General features: G+C 56.9%; 2 protein-coding genes and 1 non-coding gene across 4 annotated transcripts; 1 reads left to right on the top strand and 2 right to left on the bottom strand.

The window, feature by feature from the left end:
- Nucleotides 1–96: 96 nt before the first annotated feature.
- B4GAT1 (beta-1,4-glucuronyltransferase 1) lies at nucleotides 97–3,273 on the bottom strand. Its single transcript, XM_054034816.1, has 2 exons — nucleotides 2,021–3,273; nucleotides 97–1,168 (listed from the first exon to the last, which is right to left on the bottom strand). Exons 1-2 carry the CDS (start codon nucleotides 3,101–3,103, stop codon nucleotides 977–979), a joined length of 1,275 nt encoding a protein of 424 aa, XP_053890791.1. The 5' UTR covers nucleotides 3,104–3,273; the 3' UTR covers nucleotides 97–976.
- Nucleotides 3,274–3,592: 319 nt separating this feature from the next.
- On the top strand, nucleotides 3,593–3,674 carry TRNAS-GCU (transfer RNA serine (anticodon GCU)). Its single transcript has one exon. It is a non-coding gene; the product is annotated as a tRNA-Ser (tRNA).
- Nucleotides 3,675–5,270: 1,596 nt separating this feature from the next.
- SLC29A2 (solute carrier family 29 member 2) lies at nucleotides 5,271–19,148 on the bottom strand. 2 transcript variants are annotated; one of them, XM_054034474.1, is made up of 13 exons: nucleotides 19,099–19,148; nucleotides 12,982–13,090; nucleotides 11,539–11,620; nucleotides 11,033–11,208; nucleotides 10,396–10,535; nucleotides 9,768–9,902; nucleotides 9,477–9,574; nucleotides 9,011–9,095; nucleotides 8,649–8,851; nucleotides 8,330–8,435; nucleotides 8,062–8,147; nucleotides 7,634–7,833; nucleotides 5,271–6,890 (listed from the first exon to the last, which is right to left on the bottom strand). In XM_054034474.1, the coding sequence occupies exons 2-13, from the start codon at nucleotides 13,008–13,010 to the stop codon at nucleotides 6,779–6,781; spliced, it is 1,452 nt and encodes a 483-aa protein (XP_053890449.1). In that variant the 5' UTR covers nucleotides 13,011–13,090; nucleotides 19,099–19,148; the 3' UTR covers nucleotides 5,271–6,778. The 2 variants fall into 2 exon arrangements, with proteins under 2 accessions (XP_053890449.1, XP_053890448.1); XM_054034473.1 differs by lacking the exon at nucleotides 19,099–19,148 and adding an exon at nucleotides 18,417–18,802.
- Between the last annotated feature and the right edge of the window lie 2,587 nt (nucleotides 19,149–21,735).

The raw sequence follows: 21,735 nt of genomic DNA, 5'->3' as shown, positions 1-21,735 counted from the left end.
AGTGCTATATCTAGTAAGCCAAGCTCTGTGCGGGATAGATAAGTTCCAGCCACTGCCCCCAGCACCACAGAAAGGACTCACGGCAGGACACAGCCATGAGGAGACGCCCCTGGCCTCCACAGTACTTTATTGTTCTAACCCAAGGTTCGCACTCAGGGGGACTGAATACCAGGCCATTTCCTACAGTGGGGTAAGAGCACTCTGCCAGTCCCATCCAAGCAGCATTGAGCATCTTCATAAATTAAGCCTCATGCCCCCTGCCCTCAGGAGGTAGGTCACTGCGTTAATTCCCATTTTCCAAAGGGGAAAAATGAGGTGCAGAAAGGGGAGGGGACTTGGTGGAGGGCAAATAGAATCAGTGACAAAACTGGGAACAGAACCCAGGAGTCCCGAATTTCAGCCCCTCATTCTTTAACCCTTAGACTCTCCTCTCCTCTCTGAGTTAGGGAAAGATCCCACAAGTCCTGACTCCCCACCCCCTTCTCTAATCCCTATACTAGCTTCCACCCCATAACCACCTACAAAAAGGGAGAGGGGGCTGCTGAGTCCAGAACAGCCTCTTTCTCCCTGCTCAAGGAGGGAAAGAATCATAACAAGGGAGCTGCGGAGGGAGGAAACAGCTGTCCTCTGCCCAGACAGGCAATAGGCCGGGGGGAGGTCCTCTGTTCTGACAGCCTGCTGTTCAATAGGAAACTGGGGGAGGAGAATGCTGAAGTATTTTGAGGGATGGGGATACAGGACTCCATGGCCCCAGCAACAGGTTGGGGCAGGTGAAGGATCCAGCGTGATGTGGCTAGAAAGATTCCCCCCAACTATAAACCTCTGTCCGATGTGGAGATTAATGACTCAATGGAAAGGAGGGGGCATTCCAAGCCCAGATTGGGCAGGGCCCCCCAAAAACACTGACACCAAAGCTACAGATGAAGGGTCATGGGGAAGGCAGGTCTGAGGAGCTGTGCCGGAGACGGCAGGACCATCAGCACCGGCGTGGTGAGCCAGGATACTTCAGCTTCAGCTCCTGCTTGAACTGGCGGAAGAGCATCTTGTTGCGCTGATTCTCGGCATCCTTCTGTGCATGGAACTCACTCGGCACCTTGAAGCCCTTGTGCACCAGGAAAGCATTGTTCAGCACTGAGAAACTGTATCCGGCCACATGGAGCTCACATGCCTGCGAAAGGGGACAGGAGAGCTGTGAAGGAGACCAGGGTAACCCCCACCAGACTCCAAAGTGTCCCACACTCTGTTACATTGAGGGCTGAAAAGCAGCCACCTCTAGAGTGGAGTGTGGGGGCTGTTTATACAGGAATCCCTCATCCAGTGCTAAGATGCAACCACTTCTGCGGTGCAGGGGCTATGCAGCCGCCTCCGGGGTGGGGCATTAGAGCTGTTTTATACAGGGATCCCTCACCCGGTGCTCAGATGCAGTGTGGGATGTGGGGGCTATTTCACAGCTTCACAGAACACTACAGTTCAGGATAGGAAGTGGAAATTCTCCACTGGATGGAAGCTATAGGAAAAGGGACACTAGTAAGCACAAGGGGCCAAGGCCCATTTTACATCTCATTGGACAGATGCCACTTCAGGGTGTACAACACCCCCTGGTGCAGCCCTGGGTATTGGAAACAGCACTGACTGCAAGGTGAGAGCACCTCTTACTGAACCCCCCACCCTGCTCTCTGCAGCACAACGTCCCCTACATTGTGCTGTCTCTCCCCACTAGCCACCAAGTACTCTTGAGCTAGGCTTGGATCAGGGCCAGAGCCCCCTTGCAGGGAAGGAAATATGCATTCCTCACACCCTGCCCATGTGTCTCATGGGGCCATGTTCGGGTGCCCTCTATGAGGCTCAGTGAGCATGGCCTGAGGTGCCCAGTGATCAGGAGAGCACCCAGCTGAGACTTCCCAGACTTGTTTCACCCCCGGGTCAGAGACACCCTGCTCCATCTCTTGGGGTGGCTGGGCGTATATCTGGGGCTGGCTCCCATGGCACAAATGCCTCCCCATGCCAGTGAGGCAGGTACCTGGCTGATGCGGTTGAACCCATACTGCTTGAATCTTTCATCATAGGGTGGCACAGAGTTGGCACTGATGTAGAAGGGCTCCCAGGGGTCCCTCCACTCCACGGTGTAGGCAATATTCAGGGAACTGTCTGGAGGCAGGTTCAGCCAGCGTGAGTAGTTGGTGGGGGCCTGGCAGCGTGGGCAGAGCTCCTCGTAGAACGGCCGGATCTCCCCCACCTGATACAGCTGCAGCAACTCGGCCTTGGCACCTGGGAGGCGCCGGGTGTGCCGGATCTCAAAGGCGGGCACCACGAAGACGCCTGGTGGCCCCTCAGCACCCAAGGTTGCAGTTAGTGCCAGGAAGGCCTCACGCAGCCCCTCGCTGGGCAGCATGTCCACGTCCAGCACGAGCGTGTAGTGCCCAGTGGCTGCCCCCCGTGCCACATTGCGCAGCAGGTTGTTGGGGTATGAAGCGTTGGCGCCCAGGGCATAGTTACGCCGGCCCGCCCCAGCCCGTGCCAGCTTGGCGAAGACATCCCCACAGGCCTTGAGCCGGGCAAACTCCGCCCGGTCCTCTAGCTCGGGGAAGGCGGCCAGGTCCCCCGAGTGGCACACCAGGTGGGCACTCACCAGCTGCCGCACTGGCCCGCACAGCGCCCCCAAGGCGTAGAGCATCAGCGTGGCCAGCCGCACCTCGGCGGGGCCCGGCGCAAAAAGCGCCACGGAGACCGGGCCCTGCCAGCGCCCCACCAGCTCCTGCAGCTGGTGCAGGTTGCTCAGGCTGGTGTGGGTGGCGAGCACCAGGTCGGGCGCCCGCCCCGCCCGCTCCGGGGGCCCCAGCATGTCCGTGTAGATCCGGTACTGCCCGCTGGCATCCAGCCGCCCGCCGCTGGCCAGGGCGCGCTTCAGCTGCTCCTTCTGCTGCTCGCTGGGCCGGCCGGGCACCTCGCCCCGGCGCCCCCCGAACAGCTCCGAGTAGCGGGAGCGCTGCTGGCGGCCGTGGAGCCCCGAGAGCAGGGACAGGTAGAGCAGCTGCAGCAGGGCCACCAGCGCCAGGGCCCACAGCAGCGCCTTGAAGAAGGAGCATCTGGCGGGGCCCTGCATGCCGGCCGCGGCCGGGGCTCCCCGCTCAGGCCCGGCGCGCTGCGCCCATGCTCGCCAGGGGGGACCGGCGCAGGCAGCGGGCGGCTGCAGCTCCCAGCCCTTCCATGCAGCCGGCCGGGGGCCGGGAATGGAGGCGCCCGTCGCTGCGGCAGCGCGCCACCTGCCCTAGGGAGGAGCCACTGCAGGCCGACTCGCCACCGCGCCCCGCCCGCCAGGGCCAGGGGGGCGCAGGGGGGTGTCGGGAGGTGGTTTTCTGACCATTGCCCGGGACGGGCTCACGCGCCCATGGCTGCATCCGGGGTCCCGCTCGGATGGGGCGAGGGGGGGACAGGAAGGGGGAGCTCTCTGGGCAAGGGGGTGTGTGCAAAAGGCAGCGCAGGGGGAATCAACCCTCCCTACACACAGACCCTCCCCGTCCTGTGCACTCTTACCCTCGCGCACACACACTCAGGGGTATGGCTGGGATGGCAGAATAAGCCCAACGTGAGAGACGAGGTGGCCGAGTGGTTAAGGCGATGGACTGCTAATCCATTGTGCTCTGCACGCGTGGGTTCGAATCCCACCCTCGTCGGTCCCTTTTTGGGAAGAAGAGGAGGGTTAGCAGTGCATTATTTTCTGGACTGGTTCTGGCAGAAAGGGATTGGGGGTGTTCGCAGCCTTAAGGGTATGAGAGCAGCGTCTGCTGTTCAACTTGTCTCATTCTCCTCCTTTCATGCAATAAAGTCTCCTCTCAGCCCCTGGGGTTAACGCTGGCAGGGAGAGGTGTGTGCAGTAAAATCCCCCCTCAGTATCAGGGGGCCCAACGGGTGGGTGAAATGACACATTGGAACCCCGATAACCTACAGTAGATTGAATGGGGGGGTGTCTATTGGGTGGTGGGCTGGGAACTGTATTATACTCCCCAATACATTGCCCTAGGAATATGAAAGCAAGCTAGCTATTCGTGGGGGGCAACAACCCCCGCTTAGATGAAGGCAGATGGCAGGGGATCTGTCACTCACTGGAGGGGCCAATGGGAGACCCCTGGATGGGATGGGTGTGCCTCTGGATGGTGGGGGGGGTAGAAATCCCCACTCGGGACTCATTTTCCAGAGGGGGCTGCCTCACATGGATGAAAGGATCAGCCTGGGGGAAGGGAGCCCCCAAGAGCCGGAGGAGTCGGTTCTGGATAGGAAAGCTGGGATTTGGGGCTGTCGTTAATGTGGCACTGAATGACTAGTGTCCAAGCCCCTGAACCACAGCACAGCACCCACACATCAGCTGTGTGCTTCAGTCCCCTTGAAGTGGGGGCAATTTAAGCATAATTGGGCCTCAATGTGTCCTCCCCCTTGACAGATGTGGAAACTGAGGCAGATTGCTGGGGAGGAACTCACCTAAACAATCAGTGGCCGACTAGGGACTGGAACCCAGTGAGTCCTGGCTCTCACCCCCTCTGCTCTAACCACTAGCGCCCACTCTGCTCCAAGATCTGGGAACAGAAGTCAGGAATCTATTTTCCATGCCAGAGTTTGTGGTTATGTTGAGTACCGCATGCTGGGGGGCACATCCCTCCCATGGACTCCCTCTGAAGCACCTGGCATTGGCCACTGTTGGCAAACAGGATACTGGGCTAGATGGACCATTGGTCTGACCCAGTGTGGCCGTTCTTATGTGATGCTTTGCTTCAGGCAGTGCCATCATAGAACTACACCATTCCCCATCACCACCACCACCACCAGTCCCCTCTCAATTCATCACAGATCCTGGAGAGGGGCCAGACCAGCAGCCCCAGCGTGGGATATCCCCTCTTCCCTGCAGGAACCCCATCTGAGGGAAGAAGGTGGGGGCTTGGGGTCTGTTGAGGGGTATGGGGCTGGTGTGGGGATGGCATGAACCCCAGTGCTGCAAGGAACAGGGCTGAGACCCAACAGACTCACTCTCCCAACAGGGTGGGCTGGATGAAACGCTCAGATTGTCTGGGAAGCTGATGCAGGGGGTTGAGTCCAGCAAACAACAGAAGATTGGCAAAGAATTAGGCTGAACAGAATAGGGGCCCAGGGCAGTATCAGCTAAGAGGAGTCCAAGGGTACAGCTACAGAATACCTGCCCGCTTAGCCTTGGTTTCCCAGCCACCCCACAATTGCTCTCAGCAGCAAATGGGGAGTTAACACAAAGAGGCCAAGACGAATCCTTGTAAAAAAACCTCACAGCACTTTTATTGAAAAAATAATAATCAAACTTATTAAAAAGAGCCAAAAGCAGGCAATGAAATACAATAAAACAGCCACTCCAGCCCCATGCACACAATAAAGCCAAAGGGGAAAAATGCCACCATGTCCTTTTCTCTCTCCCATGAGAATTTCTATAGCACCTGCCACCATGGTATCTGGGCGCTCCACAACATGAACTGAACATGTCCTCGTACCCTGGGGAGGCCAGGGCAGTGCTAATGTCTCCATTGTAAGATGGGGAAATTGAGGCACAGAGAGGCTAAGGGACGTGCTCAAGGTCACACAGGGAATCCGGGGCACAGCAGGGAACCAAACCCAGGTCTGACCACGAGCCGCCCTTGAGCTCTTCCAGTAGCACAAAGCCGCCTGCTAGCGGCTGGGCCTTAGCTACTGATGCCTGCTAGAGGAATTGCCGCACCTACTCTAACTACTATTATATATCTAGCACCTAAGGCGGGGGGGTTCTCAAACATGGGGGGTCGCGAGCTCTCAGCCTCCACCCCCAAACCTCCAGCATTTATAATGGTGTTAAATACATAAACAAGTGTTTTTAATTTCTAAGGGGGGGTCATACTCAGACGCTTGCTGTGTGAAAGGGGTCACCAGTACGGAAGTTTAAGAACCATTGACCTAAAACATAACTAGGCACTTCAGAGCACAGATAAGACCTTGCCCCAAAGAGTTTACAATCAACTGGCCAGCATGTGCTTCCCAGAGCTGGGGACAGAACCCAGGTGACCTTGCTCCCATCTCCTGTCCTACCCATTAGGCAATATTCCTTCTAAAGGGCAGTAGCCTCCATCCAGGAGCTAGGACCCTTCTGGGGGTCAGGAGAGAGGGGATATTTAACCCTTTAGAGCCCAGCCAGCAGTCTGGCTTGGATGTGCGTTTCTGCAGCAGAAGCAAAGCCCCAGCAACCCTTGGGGTCCTCCCCTTCCTCGACCCCAGGGCGAAGGGGCAGGAGTTGGGGCCTGGGCTCTACGTGAATCTCCAGGCGAAGTGGTATGCTGTGGTGTCCCTTTGTGTAGCCCATGACACCGCCTGGGGCTCAGCCCCCCACCTGGGCTAAGGAGCCAGCCAAAATCAGCCCAGGAGCCCCACAAATAAATACATTAAAACCCCAGATACTTCTTTACATTAACCCTTTCCTCCCCCGCCACACCATTCTATAGACATTCCCTTTGCTGGAATTCCTATGGAACGGTGGTGAGGAACAGAATAGGGCTGGGGGGCAACCCCTAAGGGGGTATCTGCCTTGCAACAGGAGACTTGGGGGTGGGGCAGGACATTAATCTTTACACTCACCAGGCTGAGATGATGCCCATGGAAAGAAAGGGGGAAGTCAGGAGGTACCAGCCCCCCTCCTATGCAAAGCCCCCCCATCTCTCCTATTCCAAGCCCCCCAGTTTGATGGGGTGCACTCAGACGAGCTGCTGGAAGATGAAGGGATGGATCTGAGGGGGGATCACAGCAGGGCCTTGAGGAGGAAGGAGAGCCCAGCCCCACACGACAGCCCTAGTGCCAGGAAGAAGGTCATGATGGCTCCAGCCAGCTCGCTCTCTTGCGGCAGCACCTGCCTATGGGGCGAGAGAGGAGGGTGGCGGGGAGGACACAGCTGAGAACCACATACCACTCCCCAACATGCAGAGAAACCCAGCACTGAGATGCAGTCACTTCTCGGATGGGCTGTGAGTAGTGTGACCAGATGAGATGAAGAAAATATCGGGGCAAAAATTGCGTCCCAACCAGAGATTGGTCGGGACGAGGGACAAACAGCTCAAAATCAGGACGGTCCCGATTTTATCGGGACGTCTGGTCACCCTAGCTGTGAGAGCTGTTTACATCAGGATCCTTCTCCTGGTGCTGAGATGCCACTCTGAGCACACCGGGAGAGCGCCCCCTACAGACCTCCCCCTGTAGTGCAGTACAGCGCTCCCTAGCAGCACACTGGGGCATTGGGGTCAGCATGGCTGTGCTGGTAGAGCACCCTCTAGAGACCCCCCACCCTGCTCCCAGCAGTGCAGCACAGCACCCCCTAGCAGCACACTGGGGCATTGGAGTCAGCATGGCTGTGCTGGTAGAGCACCCTCTAGAGACCCCCCACCCTGCTCACAGCAGTGCAGCACAGCGCCTCCTAGCAGCACACTGGGGCATTGGGGTCAGCACTGACTGTGAGGGGGAAGTGCCCTCTAGAGACCCTCCCACCCGGTTTCCTGCAGTGCAGCACTGCGCCCTCTAGCAGCACACTGGGGCATTGCGCTCAGCACTGACTGCATTGGGAGAGCGCCCCCTACTGAGCCCGACCCTCCCCAGCACTCACTTGGGGGCGAGGCACATGGTGAGCGAGACGAAGTAGCCATTGGAGAGCGAGAAAGGCAGCATGAAGAGGATGAACCAGGCATCATGGTGGAAGAGCACGGGCAGGCGGGTGCGGGGCTCGGCCTGGCATAGCATCAGCAGGGGCACAAACAGGAAGCGCAGGCCCACCAGCAAGGGGAGTAGCCATAGTCTCTTCTCTGGCTGGAGAGCAGCGGGGGAAGGGGAGGGGAGGTGTCAGAGTGGGAGGGAAACCTGACCCAGTGCAGGATTGGGCCCCCCAACTAGTCCCCCCAACGTCACCAATTCCATAAAGCCCTCCCTTTGCCCCAGGGGTTCACCGCCCATGGAGGCTGCTGATTTCCCCCCTCTCCCCATCCCTGCCAATGAATGCAGAGCTTGGCCAGCAGGGGTGGGTGTCCCCCCACTCACCCAGAGGCAGTATGAGGTGACGCTGCGGCCCAGCCAGTCCATCATGTTGAACAACAGGAAGCAGCAAACAGGGGTGAAGAACTCACCTATGGGGGAGGGGAAGAGTTGGGGAACAGGATATGAGGCTTTCACCTCTAGGGGGCGCCTGCTCCAACCCAGCCTGGGGCATCAGCAACCACAGCACCACTGAGAGCCAGGGATTCACGCCAGGAGTCCCAGCTCCCAGCCCCCCATGTTCTAACCACGAGACCCCACTCCCTATACTCACTCCATTGCTTGCTCTCCGAGGTGCTGGTGACGGTGGCAGTGATGGCAGGGAACACGGACAGGGTGATAGTGAAAACCATGACAATGCAGAGTGCCAGCAGCCAGATCTGTGTGGGGGTGGGAAGACAGTCAGAGCCAACTGGGCCCCACCCCCAACAGCTCCAGAACCCCTCACTGAGACACAGCTGTCTCCAGGGGGTAAGGCAGGGGCTGTTTACCCAGAAACACCTCACCTGGCGCTGAGATGCAGCCACCTCTGGGGTGGGGAGTGGGGGCTGTTTATAACGTACCGCAGGGACTCTTCCCCCCATCCCCTTTACCTTTCGGAGCACACTGAACACTGACGGTGTCTCTGGTCCCGGCCCCCCGTTCTGGGCACTGGTGGCTGTCCCATTGTGCAGGGCGAAGGCTCCCTTCCCGGAGCTCTCCACACTGATGTCCTCCAATGTCCTGAGTGTCCCGTTGGCCATTCCCAGCATTGGCTCCTCCCCAGGCCTCTCCGACTGGTCCCCACTCTGTTTCTCTGGGGACATAGGGAAGAGAGGCAGTGATCAGAGATCCCAGAGGTCTTCAGCCAGCCTGGGCATAGCCGGTGGTTTGGACGCAACCCTCTCCCATGCTGGGGGCAGCGAGGTGTCCCCCTGCAGCAAAGGGCCCCACAACTCCCCAGGACCTTGCGTACCGGGGCCCAGCAGCCCAGCTTTGGTCTCCAGCTCATTGCGTGGGTCATGCTGCCAACTCTGCTCCAGGTAGTGACGGAAGAAGGCCTGCAGGGGGCGACAGGACAGGAGGGGGTCTGTGGAAGGGGCATACATCTGACCCAGGGCATCACACCCATGTCCCTTCAATCCCCATGTTGCTAATACACAACCCCCCTGGCTGCTACACACTGACCCCCCCAAACAGCCCTATCACCCAACCCCCCCCAGCCCTAATCTCCCCCACATGGGTCCAGTCAACCCGCCAGCTGGGGACACTCCTGGGACACTGCTTTTATAGGCCCCCAAACCTCTGGGGCCTGCCAAAGACACCCCCCCACACACACACACACAAACACTGCTTGCATCCCCAGGTGGCTTGGACCCAGCGCCCCCCAGTGAGGAAAGTCCCTATGCCCCATTCCCCACACCGGCGGTGCAGCATCTCACCATACGGGGCAGCACCAGATAGCAGACAATGGAGATCAGGGTCCCGACACAGGGAGTGATGAAGTAGCTCAGGGCAGACGTCTGCGCATCCGCACCACCTGAAACAGCCAGCACAGCATGTGACCGGGCGCCGATCCCAATGTTCCAGTGCAGCACTAGGGGGCGCTGTGCTGCAGGGAGGGGGGACTCAGTAGGGGGCGCTCTCCCCTCACAGTCAGTGCTAGGGGTGGGGCTCGGGGGGGGAGCAGGAGAGGGGCTGCGGGTGGCGAGGCGGGTCCCCGTCATACTCACTAGCCATGGAGAGCAGCATGGCACTGGCGGCGAAGGTCCCGGCCATGCCCTGGCCACTCAGGAAGAGAGTGCTGTAGCCCTGGGGCAGGGTGCCCAGCTGCCCGAACAGGCTGCCTTGCAGGACGGCGCAGAATGCTGGGTAGAGACACAGTGGGTCAGAACTGCCCCCACTGCCCGGGGACCCACAGTGCCATGCGGGGAGGAGGGACGCTGAGCCCAGCACAGGGGCCTGGCCAGGGAAATCAGAGCAGCTGCCATGGGGGCGTCAGGCCCAGCAGCCCCCTCCCCGCCAGTCCTCTGGGAGTTAACCCTTAGCTTCCCCTCCCCCGCAAAAAATACACTATGCCCTCATTGCCCCCTCCTCCACACCATCATCAGTTGCGCCTCCCACGTGGGTGCACGGCCCCATCACAGATCCCCACCCCCACCCCGCAGTCTCCTTCCAGCTCCGATACCCCTGCACTCAGTGGATTGAGAATCACTGTATTTGGCCCTGTGGGGGCACAATGGAAGGGGAATTTTTGCAGAACCACTCCCTGCCCGCCGAAGCCAGCCAGCCCCTCGGCCTTGGGGCTGGGACCCCCCAAGAGGGGAAAGCCCGCATGTCCCATACCCCACCCCCACTCACAGTTAATGAACCACACAGAGCTTATGGTGACGGAGAAGAAGCTGTGGGGGGGCATTTCCACCCTGACCAGCACGGCCGTGAGGATGAAGAGGAGGAGGATGCCACTCATGCTGCCGAGGACCCGCACCTTGTCCGGGATGCTGCCGGGGGAGTGGGAGCAGGTCAGAGCCCCAGGGTCTCACCCATCACTCCGGGGCTGACTCAGTGTTGGGCCGCTGGTGCCTTGTCACCCCATCAGCCCCTACTGCAGGGGGGTCAGCTCAATGGGACCACAGGGGTGTGCGGGGGGCAGAGGGACCCTCTGGCTTCTCTGCTAGACCCTGCGGTAGGGGTGGGGCACTGGCGCTGTTTATAAAGGGACCCCACCCACCTTGGTGCTGAGGTTGTCAGGATTAGAAGCCCCTGGAACTGCAGGGGGCTGCGGGTCAGAGCTGGGGGGTGGGTGGGGGAGCCCCGGGCTGGGATCGCAGGGAGCTGGGGTCAGGACGGAGGCCCCAGCAGAGCTCGGGGGTGGGTGGGGAAGCCCCGGGCTGGGATCGCAGGGCTTGGGTCAGGACCGAGAGTCCCCGGCAGAGCTGGATGGGGGAGCCCCGGGCTGGGATTGCAGGGAGCTGGGGTCAGGACCGAGGTTTCTCACCATTGGTAGAGGAAGGAGTTGAGCAGAGTGAAGAGCAGCAGCGGGAGCTGTGAGAGCAGCGTCAGCCAGTTGTTGAAGTTGAACTCATCCTGGGCTGGGTCCCGCTGCGTCCCAGAGCTGTTTCCCCCCAGGCCCACGGTCAAGCTGGTCCTCACAATGAGCCGGGCCTTGAAATACTGTGGGGGAGAGACGAGGTGAGATGGGGCTGGAGCCCTGCTGCCCATACACCCCCGGGGGCATCTCCCCCACTGAGCCACCATCCCCTAGGCCCCAGCAAGACCACCACATGCAGGGCTGCACCCCTGCCCTGGGTGCTGCTGCAGAACTATGAACCCCTGGCCTCCCAGTGCTCCCCCTCCCTTAGCCCAGCACCCCACTTCCCCTCCTCCTCCTCCCCTCAACACCGTACCTGCCCCTTGCCTACCCCAACCCCCTAAGCCCTTCCCCCCAGCACTCCACTTTCCCTTGCCTGCCCCCCAGAACCCCATGGCACTCAGGGTCGGTACCGGGATGGCCGTGATGAAGAAGTTCCAGGGCAGGAGGGTGCCCAGACCCAGGATGAAGAAGATGATTCCCACAGCATGAAACCTGGGGGAGAGACACCATCATGATGTGGGCCTTCCCGCTCTAGGGGGCACTGGCTCTGACCCCACCCCAGGCCTGGGGGGAGGGAACTGGCATCTGGGGCATTTCCCTTCTGTGGGCACAGAGGGGCTCAGTCTTGGTGGCACATTCAGCCCCCAGTCAGCCAGCTGGGCTCCCTCCCTAGGGACTGGGCTGAGGCCCAGCAAATTTGCCTCAGATGGGGCCCCAATTGGGGATGGTTTCCATTTAGGACCCAGCTATATGGGATGCAGGGACTAGAATCCTCATATACCTCCCCCCTCCAAATCAGGCTACCTGCCAGGCATGGAGCCAGCCCTTCCTCCATTCTCTGGCACCCTCCTCATCTGCCCCTCACACCTGGACAGATAAATCTCTTTCCCAACTTGGAGAGCTGCAATTCTCCACCCACTCCTCCCTCAAGCTGCACCCAGAGTGGGATGGGATGGGGATTGCACACTGCCTCATGTCAGAGCTGGGGATAGAACCCAGAGTCCCCTGGCTGGCTGGCTGCAAGCCCTCTGCTCTAACCCACCAGACCCCACTGCCCTCCCAGAGCTGGGGATAGAACCCAGAGTCCTGGCTCCCAGTCCACCCACCCACCCCTCTGCTCTAACCCACCAGACCCTACTGCCCTCCCAGAGCTGGGGATAGAACCCAGAGTCCTGGCTCCCAGTCCACCCACCCACCCCTCTGCTCTAACCCACCAGACCCCTCTGCCCTCCCAGAGCTGGGGATAGAACCCAGAGTCCTGGTTCCCAGCCCTCCCCCTCACCCCTCTGCTCTAACCCACCAGACCCCACTGCCCTCCCAGAGCTGGGGATAGAACCCAGAGTCCTGGCTCCCAGCCCCGTCTGCTCGAACCATTAATCCCACTCCCCTTGCACTGCAGTCATTTCTCATTAGCTCCAGGGAGCACTGACTGCATAGCTAATGGGGGTCCCCTCCCTAGGGGCCTGCGGGGATGGGTCAGGGTGGTGGTGTTAGGCTCCCACGGGGTGGGGGAAAAGTCATGGTCCAGGGCTTGACCCCTCTTCCTGCCCCCACAGGAAGTGTGAGTTCCTTGGTTTGACCAAGGGATTACCAAGTGGGCAGGGTGCCCAGCAGAACCCCCCCCCCAAACTCCCAGCCTGTTCCTTTACTCCTAGGGTGTCCATGGGGCAGCCCCTTTCCCTCCCCAGCTCACACATGAACCTGGCACAGAACACAGGTGTCCTGACTCCCAGTCTCCCCCACCTGAACTGCACAGGACACAGCCCCTGGGGGATGGTGGTCCCAGAGCAGAGTCCCACCCCCACATAGAGGGCACCAAGGGTCTTTTGTTGACAAAGGGAGCTGCCACTCACTGGTCCTTGGGCATGTCCTGTCGAGCCATCTGGGTGCTGGGGGGGATGTCTCCGGGCCTTGTGGGGAGGGAGTGGGCAGTGGACAGCCCTGGCTGGTTCTCTGCAGCACCTAGAACAAAACACTCTTACTAACAGGGAGGGAGCAGCCCTCAAACCAGGAAGGAGCCCTGGGGGATGGAAAAACACAACCCATGAAGGGGGGATGGGCTTAAGGAGAAACCTGCTCATACAGGGGCCTTGCAGGGAGGCTCCCAGCTCCGCTGTGGAAGGCAGGTGAAGACAGAGGCCAGGTAACCCCAGGAACAGAAAACACAGCCCTTGTGTCCCCACATTCCCTCCCAAAGCCAGGATACACCCCAGGAGTATGGGCTCCCAGCCCCTGTCCCCTCCCAGAGCTGGGATAAAACCCAGGCTCCTGTCCGTAACTCACTAGACCTCACTCCGCTCCTCAAGCCGGGAATAACACCCAGGAGTTCTGGCTCCTGAGTGCCCCCTACTGAGCAACCTGCAGCACTGCATCCCCCAGCTCTGCACTGGGCCATCGAGACCAGCATAGACTGTGATGGGAGAACACCCCCTACCGAGCCCACGTGCACGCCCTGCGGTACAGCACCCTCAGCAATGCACTGGGGCCCTGCATCCAGCACTGACACCTAGGGGAGAACGCCCCCCACTGAGACCCTGCCCTGTTCTCTGCAGTACAGTGCCCCCCAGTACCAAACATTGGGCCAGCACTGACTGAGGGGAGAGTGGCCAATGCAGCATCAGGCCCGCCTGTGAGATTCTCCACTGCTCACTGGGGCGAGCATACTGTGAGTCAATGGTGAGGGAGGAGTGACTGTGAGTGCCTCCCACGGCCCAGGCTTTTTCTATACAGAGCTCCCATTACCTACCAGGAATCGGCAGGGCACTCCACTGGCAAGCAGCCACAAGCCCCTTCCCTAACCTGAGGGCCCTGCCTTTGCTTGAGGCACCTCACGCACAAAAGAAATGTCCCAGCCTTGCCCTGGGTTGTGTCTGTGGTGGTAGTGGTGGGGATGAGGCTACAAGCAGCTTTTGCAGCTGTCAGCGGGTTGGGGGTGCCCTGGGTTTCCCTCTGACCAGCTTGTGACGCTATGAGTGTAATATAATATTTCATTGGAAAGTCACAGGGCCAGAAAGAGTTAATTAACTCATTGACTGACCTGACCCATGGGTTAACTTTAGAGACTGGCTAGGAAGATAGGTAAATGAATAGAGCTTTGAAGTGCAAGTCTGCAGTGTTGGAGATAGAAGGGTAGATGTTTGCTCAGGGCTTGTGATGTAAGCAAACAAGTCTTGTCTATTGCTATAACTTTAATTCAAAGATCAAAAAGGAATATTAACATTTATAATGATACTGGAGTGAAATAGTATTTTTGTCTATATATCTCTTTGAAGGTTGTGGTAACCTGTATCTGAACTGTTTAATGGATAAATTATCCTGTGCTAATTGCCAGGATGTTTGGAAGGAGAGTTAAGCCTATTGTTTTCTCAGGCCGAAAAGGCTGCTGGAAATGTATAAGAACCCTGGGACACGATCCTACTTCCTCTCAGATCTGCTTTGGGTTTCAAGAGGGGGAAACCTTAAGCCACAAGGATTGAGATCCCCAGTCACTGACTGGAGTCACCCTGAATTTGGACATTGGACTATAACCTATAGACTATATCTAAAAGGACTTTTGTCAACTACAAGCTCACCTCTGCTATGTAGCTGAACTTCAAGAATTGAATTCAAGTCTGTATGTATATTGATCTTTTAACCAACACTCTCTCTCTCTTTCCTTTTTTAATACATTTTAGTTTAGTTCATAAGAATTGGCTATAGCGTGTATTTTGGGTAAAATCTAAGTTATAATTGAACCTGGGTATGTGGCTGATCCTTTGGGATTGGAAGAACCTTTTCTTTTATGTGATGAGATAAGATTTTCAGTAATCATCATCATATCTGACAAGTGTGTCTGGATGGAGGCCTGAGGCTGGGTACTTTAAGGGAACTGCCTTGTTTGAACTTCTAAGTAACCAGTGAGGTACTATAGAAGCTGTTTTGTGCTGGCTTGGTAAATCTAAGTATTGGAATATCCACCAGCTTCTGGGGTTTGTCTGCCCCGTTTGGTTTGCAGTTCACTCTAATTGAGTGACCTCAGCTGGCTCCCACAGGCAGCTCCGTCACACGGCTAAAACAAAATATCACTCCAGCTTGCACCACCTAAACTGAGGGCTTTAACAGGAGACTTGTCTGCACTTTGAAATTTACCAAAATCTCTTTGGGACTGCTCAGCCAATGGTCAAATTAGAGACATTGGAGAATTCCGTAGGCAGGGTTGGGTGCCTGACACTTCCCATTATAGGACGCTATTGTTAAGTGCTTAAAACTTTGCTAGACTTTAACCAGACAGGCTGAAATTTCACACATGAGGCACCAGGCCAAATTTTTTTTTTTTTAATTTCAGCCAAAACAGTTTCGCCATCTCCAATAACTAGGTTTGGGAGCAATGCACGGTTTTGCCCATGTTAATTATATATTTATTTTCTGGAGACCTTTACTTTGGCTCTAGCACCCCCATGTTTTGCAGCAGGGACTTGAAATTTGGCAGGCTGGGCTGTGTGCCAGGGCCGTGCCTTTTACAATCCCCATGAAAATCCATCCACCCAAATTTGAAAATACTGCAGTTCACACGTGCTCAGTAGAGACTCCTTAGAGCTTAACTAACATTTCTAAGAATCCATCCTCACTGGGCATGCTCCATCATAGAATCATAGAATATCAGGGTTGGAAGGGACCTCAGGAGGTCATCTAGTCCAACCCCCTGCTCAAAGCAGGACCAATTCCCAACTAAATCATCCCAGCCAGGGCTTTGTCAAGCCGGGCCTTAAAAACCTCCAAGGAAGGAGACTCCACCACCTCCCTAGGTAACGCATTCCAGTGCTTCACCACCCTCCTAGTGAAATAGTGTTTCCTAATATCCAACCTGGACCTTCCCCACTGCAACTTGAGACCATTGCTCCTTGTTCTGTCATCTGCCACCACTGAGAACAGCCGAGCTCCATCCTCTTTGGAACCCCCCTTCAGGTAGTTGAAGGCTGCTATCAAATCCCCCCATATTCTTCTCTTCTGGAGACTAAACAATCCCAGTTCCCTCAGCCTCTCCTCATAAGTCATGTGCTCCAGACCCCTAATCATTTTTGTTGCCCTCCGCTGGACTCTTTCCAATTTTTCCACATCCTTCTTGTAGTGTGGGGCCCAAAACTGGACACAGTACTCCAGATGAAGCCTCACCAATGTCGAATAAAGGGGAATGATCACATTCCTCGATCTGCTGGCAATGCCCCTACTTATACAGCCCAAAATGCCGTTAGCCTTCTTGGCAACAAGAGCACACTGTTGACTCATATCCAGCTTCTCGTCCACTGTGACCCCTAGGTCCTTTTCTGCAGAACTGCTACCTAGCCATTCGGTCCCTATTCTGTAGCAGTGAATGGGATTCTTCCGTCCTAAGTGCAGGACTCTGCACTTGTCCTTGTTGAACCTCATCAAGTTTTTTTTTGGCCCAATCCTCTAATTTGTCTAAGTCCCTCTGTATCCGATCCCCACCCTCTAGTGTATCTACCACGCCTCCTAGTTTAGTGTCATCTGCAAACTTGCTGAGAGTGCAGTCCACACCATCCTCCAGATCATTAATAAAGATATTAAACAAAACCGGCCCCAGGACCGACCCTTGGGGCACTCCGCTTGAAACTGGCTGCCAACTAGACATGGAGCCATTGATCACTACCCGTTGAGCCCGACGATCTAGCCAGCTTTCTATCCACCTTACAGTCCACTCATCCAGCCCATACTTCTTTAACTTGGCGGCAAGAATACTGTGGGAGACCGTATCAAAAGCTTTGCTAAAGTCAAGGAATAACACATCCACTGCTTTCCCCTCATCCACAGAGCCAGTTATCTCATCATAGAAGGCAATTAGGTTAGTCAGGCACGACTTCCCCTTGGTGAATCCATGCTGACTGTTCCTGATCACTTTCCTCTCCTCTAAATGTTTCATAATTGATTCCTTGAGGACCTGCTCCATGATTTTTCCAGGGACTGAGGTGAGGCTGACTGGCCTGTAGTTCCCCGGATCCTCCTTCTTCCCTTTTTTAAAGATGGGCACTACATTAGCCTTTTTCCTGTCAGCCGGGACCTCCCCCGATCGCCATGAGTTTTCAAAAATAATGGCTAATGGCTCTGCAATCTCATCCGCCAACTCCTTTAGCACCCTCGGATGCAGCGCATCCGGCCCCATGGACTTGTGCACGTCCAGTTTTTCTAAATAGTCCCAAACCACTTCTTTCTCCACAGAGGGCTGGTCACCTTCTCCCCGTATTGTGCTGCCCAGTGCAGCAGTCTGGGAGCTGACCTTGTTCGTGAAGACAGAGGCAAAAAAAGCATTGAGTACATTAGCTTTTTCCACATCCTCGGTCACTAGATTGCCTCCCTCATTCAGTAAGGGGCCCACACTTTCCTTGACTTTCTTCTTGTTGCTAACATACCTGAAGAAACCCTTCTTGTTACTCTTAACATCTCTTGCTAGCTGCAACTCCAAGTGAGATTTGGCCTTCCTGATTTCACTCCTGCATGCCTGAGCAATATTTTTATACTCCTCCCTGGTCATTTGTCCAATCTTCCACTTCTTGTAAGCTTCTTTTTTGCGTTTAAGATCAGCAAGGATTTCACTGTTTAGCCAAGCTGGTCGCCTGCCATATTTACTATTCTTTCTACACATCGGGATGGTTTGTTCCTGCAACCGCAATAAGGATTCTTTAAAATACAGCCAGCTCTCCTGGACCCCTTTGCCCTTCATGTTATTCTCCCAGGGGATCCTGCCCATCTGTTCCCTGAGAGAGTCAAAGTCTGCTTTTCTGAAGTCCAGGGTCCGTATTCTGCTGCTCTCCTTTCTTCCTTGTCAGGATCCTGAACTCGACCTCATGGTCACTGCCTCCCAGGTTCCCATCCACTTTTGCTTCCCCTACTAATTCTTCCCTGTTTGTGAGCAGCAGGTCAAGAAAAGCTCTGCCCCTAGTTGGTTCCTCCAGCACTTGCACCAGGAAATTGTCCCCTACACATCCTCACAGAGTGCCTGAGTATTCTCCCTCCAGCTATGGGGCAAAACCAGACCTTTTCCAAGAAGGGCTGCCCTGAGCCAAGCATGGAAGTGAGACCCTCTCTCTCACACTCTGTAGCCACACACCAACACCCCCCATCTTCACTCCGTACATGCTATGACACCCATCATTGCCCCCCCCACCTCCTCACAGGAGGGGAACCGAACCTCCACCACAATCCAGCCATCCCCCACTGCAGAGATCCCCGAACGTGACCCTCCAACTGCAGACCCACCTGCACACAATCCAGTGACCCCCAGCACAGCCATTACCTTCTGTCTCCGGCTCAAATGCCTCTGCTCCCCCTCAAGGACAAATGGGGGTCCTGCCCCCTTACAAAGCCCCCAAGGTCAGGCGGGGAATGTGTCCTCCGGCTGCCCGCAGGGCTGCCCAGTGCAACCACACGTGAAAACGGAATCGCTACAGTGCAGTGGGAAGCGACATTGTAGCAGGCGGGGAGGGGGTCGGAACCGGTTTGTTCCCTTCGCACCAGCTCCGCCAGCGGCCGGCCGGCCGGACCCCCCAGCCCGGGGACGCCCCAGGGGTGGGAGAGGGAAGGGATCAGCGGGCTGAGGCTCCACGGCCCGGCAAGGCCGATGCGATTTCACTTGCTAGCGCGGCCCGGTCTCCATGCGGCGGCGGCGGCGGCTGCTCTGCGCTAGGAACAGCCCAGCAGCGCATCCATCCGGCGGGGCGCCTCGCCCCGCCCCCGGGGTCCCCTAGAGAAGGGTCCGGACCCCAGCGGCCCTTCCCGCCCGCCGGGGCCTGGCTGGGGCGTCACTGACCCCCCCCCCCAGCAGCCCCACGGGACACGCAGCAGCGGGGGGCGAGGCGCAGCAGTTTTAGCCTGGGCTAGTCCCGCTCCCCCGCGGATCGCCCCGGCCCCACCAAGGGTCACGCTGCGCGCGAAAGCACCCCCCCCCAGTAAATCTGCCGCAGCCCGTCCCGACTCACCTGCGCTTAGGGGAGAGCAGGAGGGAGCTGAACGGGAAGGAAATCGGGTTTAGCAACACGGTCCTCGGATCGCGGAGAGGTCCCTGCGCTGGGGCGCTGCCCCCACCCCGTGTCCGGATCGCGGAGAGGGGAGAGGTCCATGCTCTGGGGTGCTGCCCCCACCCCCTGCTCGGATCGCGGGGGGTCCCTGCTCTGGGATGCTGTCCCCACCCCCTGCTCGGATCGCGGGGGGTCCCTGCTCTGGGATGCTGCCCCCACCCCCTGCTCGGATCGCGGGGGGTCCCTGCTCTGGGGCGCTGCCCCCACCCCGTGCCCGGATCGCAGGGGGGTCCCTGCTCTGGGGTGCTGCCCCCACCCCGTGCCCGGATCGCAGGGGGGGTCCCTGCTCTGGGGCGCTGCCCCCCATGCCCGGATTGCGGCGGGACTCGGGGCACCCCCGCCGCCGCCCGTGGTGCACAGGGAGGCCCTGTTCCCGGGAGGCGGACAGACCGTCTCAGGGACTGGGCAGTGCCAGGGGCTCACTCACCTTCTCTTGTTGTTGCGCTTGGAAATTCCCGCTTCCGCCAAAACATGGAAATTGGGGCGGGGCCAGGCTGCATTTTCCAATCACAACTCCCCTATCCCCGCGCCCCCTCCTTCTCCAGTCACATCCCACTCCCCTGCAAGCCCCCTCCCCAGTCACACACTGCTCCCCCTATGGCCCAGGCTCCGGCTCGGACTCTGGGAAACTGGGTCCCTGCCCGGCTCCACCACTCCCTGATTGGTGACCTCAGGCAATTTCCTTCCCCACTCGGTGCCTCAGTCTCCCCCCCCCCCCTTGTCTATGCAGACTGTGAGCTCTTTGGGGTCAGGTCTGTCTCTCACTGTGTCTCTGTGCTGTGCTCATGGGGCCCCAGGTTCTGCTGGGGGTTGCTCTGTGCAGCACCCAGCACAAGCTGATGTAGGGCTGGAAGAGGCCATGAGAGGTCAGGTAGTCTAGCCCCCTGCGCTGCAGCAGGCTCCAGAGAACCCTGACTGTTCCTCATATCTGTTTGTTCAGCCAGGTCTTAAAAACCTCTAGTGATGGGGATGCCACAACCTCCCTGGGGGACCTGTTCCAGCGCTTAACTAGCCTTGGGGTTAGCAAGTTTCCCCAAATGTCAAACCTCAATCTCCCTTTCTGCAAACTAAGTAAGCGGATTACTTGTCCCATCCGCAGTGGCCATGGAGAACAATTGAGCACCATCCTCTCTATAGCAGCCCTTAGCCTAGGTGAACACTGTTATCCAGTCCCCGTCCAGCATCTTTTCTTTAGACTAAACAGGCCCAATTTAAACTTAAAAAAACTTGCCTCACAGGTCGGGTTTTCTAAACCTGTCATCATTTCTGTTGCTCTCCTCTGGACTCTCTCCAATTTGTCCATATCTTTCCTGCTGTGCTGCACCCACAACTGGACACAGTTCTCCAGCTGAGACCTCCCCAGTGCTCGCCCAGTGTCCCACATACAACACTCCTGTTAATACATCAGTGATGGGGCAACACCCTCGAACACACACCCATGGGGCACAACACAGCCTTGGAGAGGCACTGCCCTCTATTGCCCCCATCCCACCTCTGCTCAGAAGCCACTCTCCCATAGAGTGTTTTAAACAGGGGTTCCCTTGTGAGGGGTCTCGTTTCTTACAGTATGTCAAATTAGTCTTGTGCCACTCAGGTCCCAGCCTTGTTTCTGGGCTCCCACAGCCCTCCTTGGGATCTGACTGATCATTCAGGCCAGCTGCAGCCTTCAATGAGCCTCTTTGTATGGCCCCTTTTAATCCTGTCCTTTCCCGCAGGGCTGGGAGAGGTCACAAGCAAGCAGGTATCTCCTAGGGACATCTCTTTCCAGCTGTCTGTTTCTGCGCCCACACACAGCCCCTGGGCTCTCCAGTGACTCTTCCTTTTTATCTCCAGGCCTGCACTGATTTTTTTTAAACTATCTGTGTATTTAGGTAGGAAGTTTTAACAAGCCTACAAATCCTTGCCATGTAAATATCAGAAACCAAACAATCATTACAACAGTTAGCTTTTGTTAAGAGACAGTGTTCAGGATTGTAGTCATCAGATCTTTCTGTTTAACAGCGTGTTACTATACTATCGAGTGTGCTTTGCTACAACACCTGGAATATGTCCCTTCTAGCGATAAACGGAGTGAAATCTCTATGGACACATATTTAACTGACCAGGCATGTCTATCAAATGTTAAGAGTCACAACATTTGGACCAGCATGCTGAGGGTGACTTTGTCTGAGCATTGAATAAAAAGTAACCAAATATCTATCTGTTCTCTTGGTACGTATTTGGTGTGTTAATTTCCCCCTAACCTCAACCTCCCATTTGTTTAGATAAGTTCCTGGAGGACAGGTCCATCAATGGCTATTAGCCAAGGTGGTCAGGGACACAGCCAGGTGTCCCTAAACCTCCAACTGCCAGAAGCTGGGATGGGGGATGGATCACTTGAAATTGCCCTATTCTGGTCATTCTCTCTGAAGCATCTGGCACCAACCACTGTCAGAAGACAGGATAGTGGGCTAGATCTCAACCTTTCCAGACTACTGTACCCCTTTCAGGAATCTGATTTGTCTTACGTACCCTCAAGTTTCACCTCATTTTAAAACT

The sequence above is a fragment of the Malaclemys terrapin genome, chromosome 7 (assembly GCF_027887155.1).
Source record: "Malaclemys terrapin pileata isolate rMalTer1 chromosome 7, rMalTer1.hap1, whole genome shotgun sequence".
NCBI lineage: Eukaryota > Metazoa > Chordata > Testudines > Emydidae > Malaclemys > Malaclemys terrapin.
The sequence above is the reverse complement of the archived record's forward strand: the minus strand, read 5'-3'. Positions and strand labels throughout refer to the sequence as shown.

Excerpts from the sequence above, each read along its gene's own strand:
- B4GAT1 (XM_054034816.1), bottom strand. The coding sequence starts at position 3,103 with ATGCAGGGCCCCGCCAGATGCTCCTTCTTCAAGGCGCTGCTGTGGGCC. Across the intron at positions 1,169-2,020 it reads GGTTCAACCGCATCAGCCAG|GCATGTGAGCTCCATGTGGC; the intron begins GTACCTGCCTCA and ends CCCCTTTCGCAG.
- SLC29A2 (XM_054034474.1), bottom strand. The coding sequence starts at position 13,010 with ATGGCTCGACAGGACATGCCCAAGGACCA. Across the intron at positions 11,209-11,538 it reads TCTTCATCACGGCCATCCCG|TATTTCAAGGCCCGGCTCAT; the intron begins GTACCGACCCTG and ends TCTCCCCCACAG. Across the intron at positions 10,536-11,032 it reads AACTCCTTCCTCTACCAATG|CATCCCGGACAAGGTGCGGG; the intron begins GTGAGAAACCTC and ends CTCCCCCGGCAG.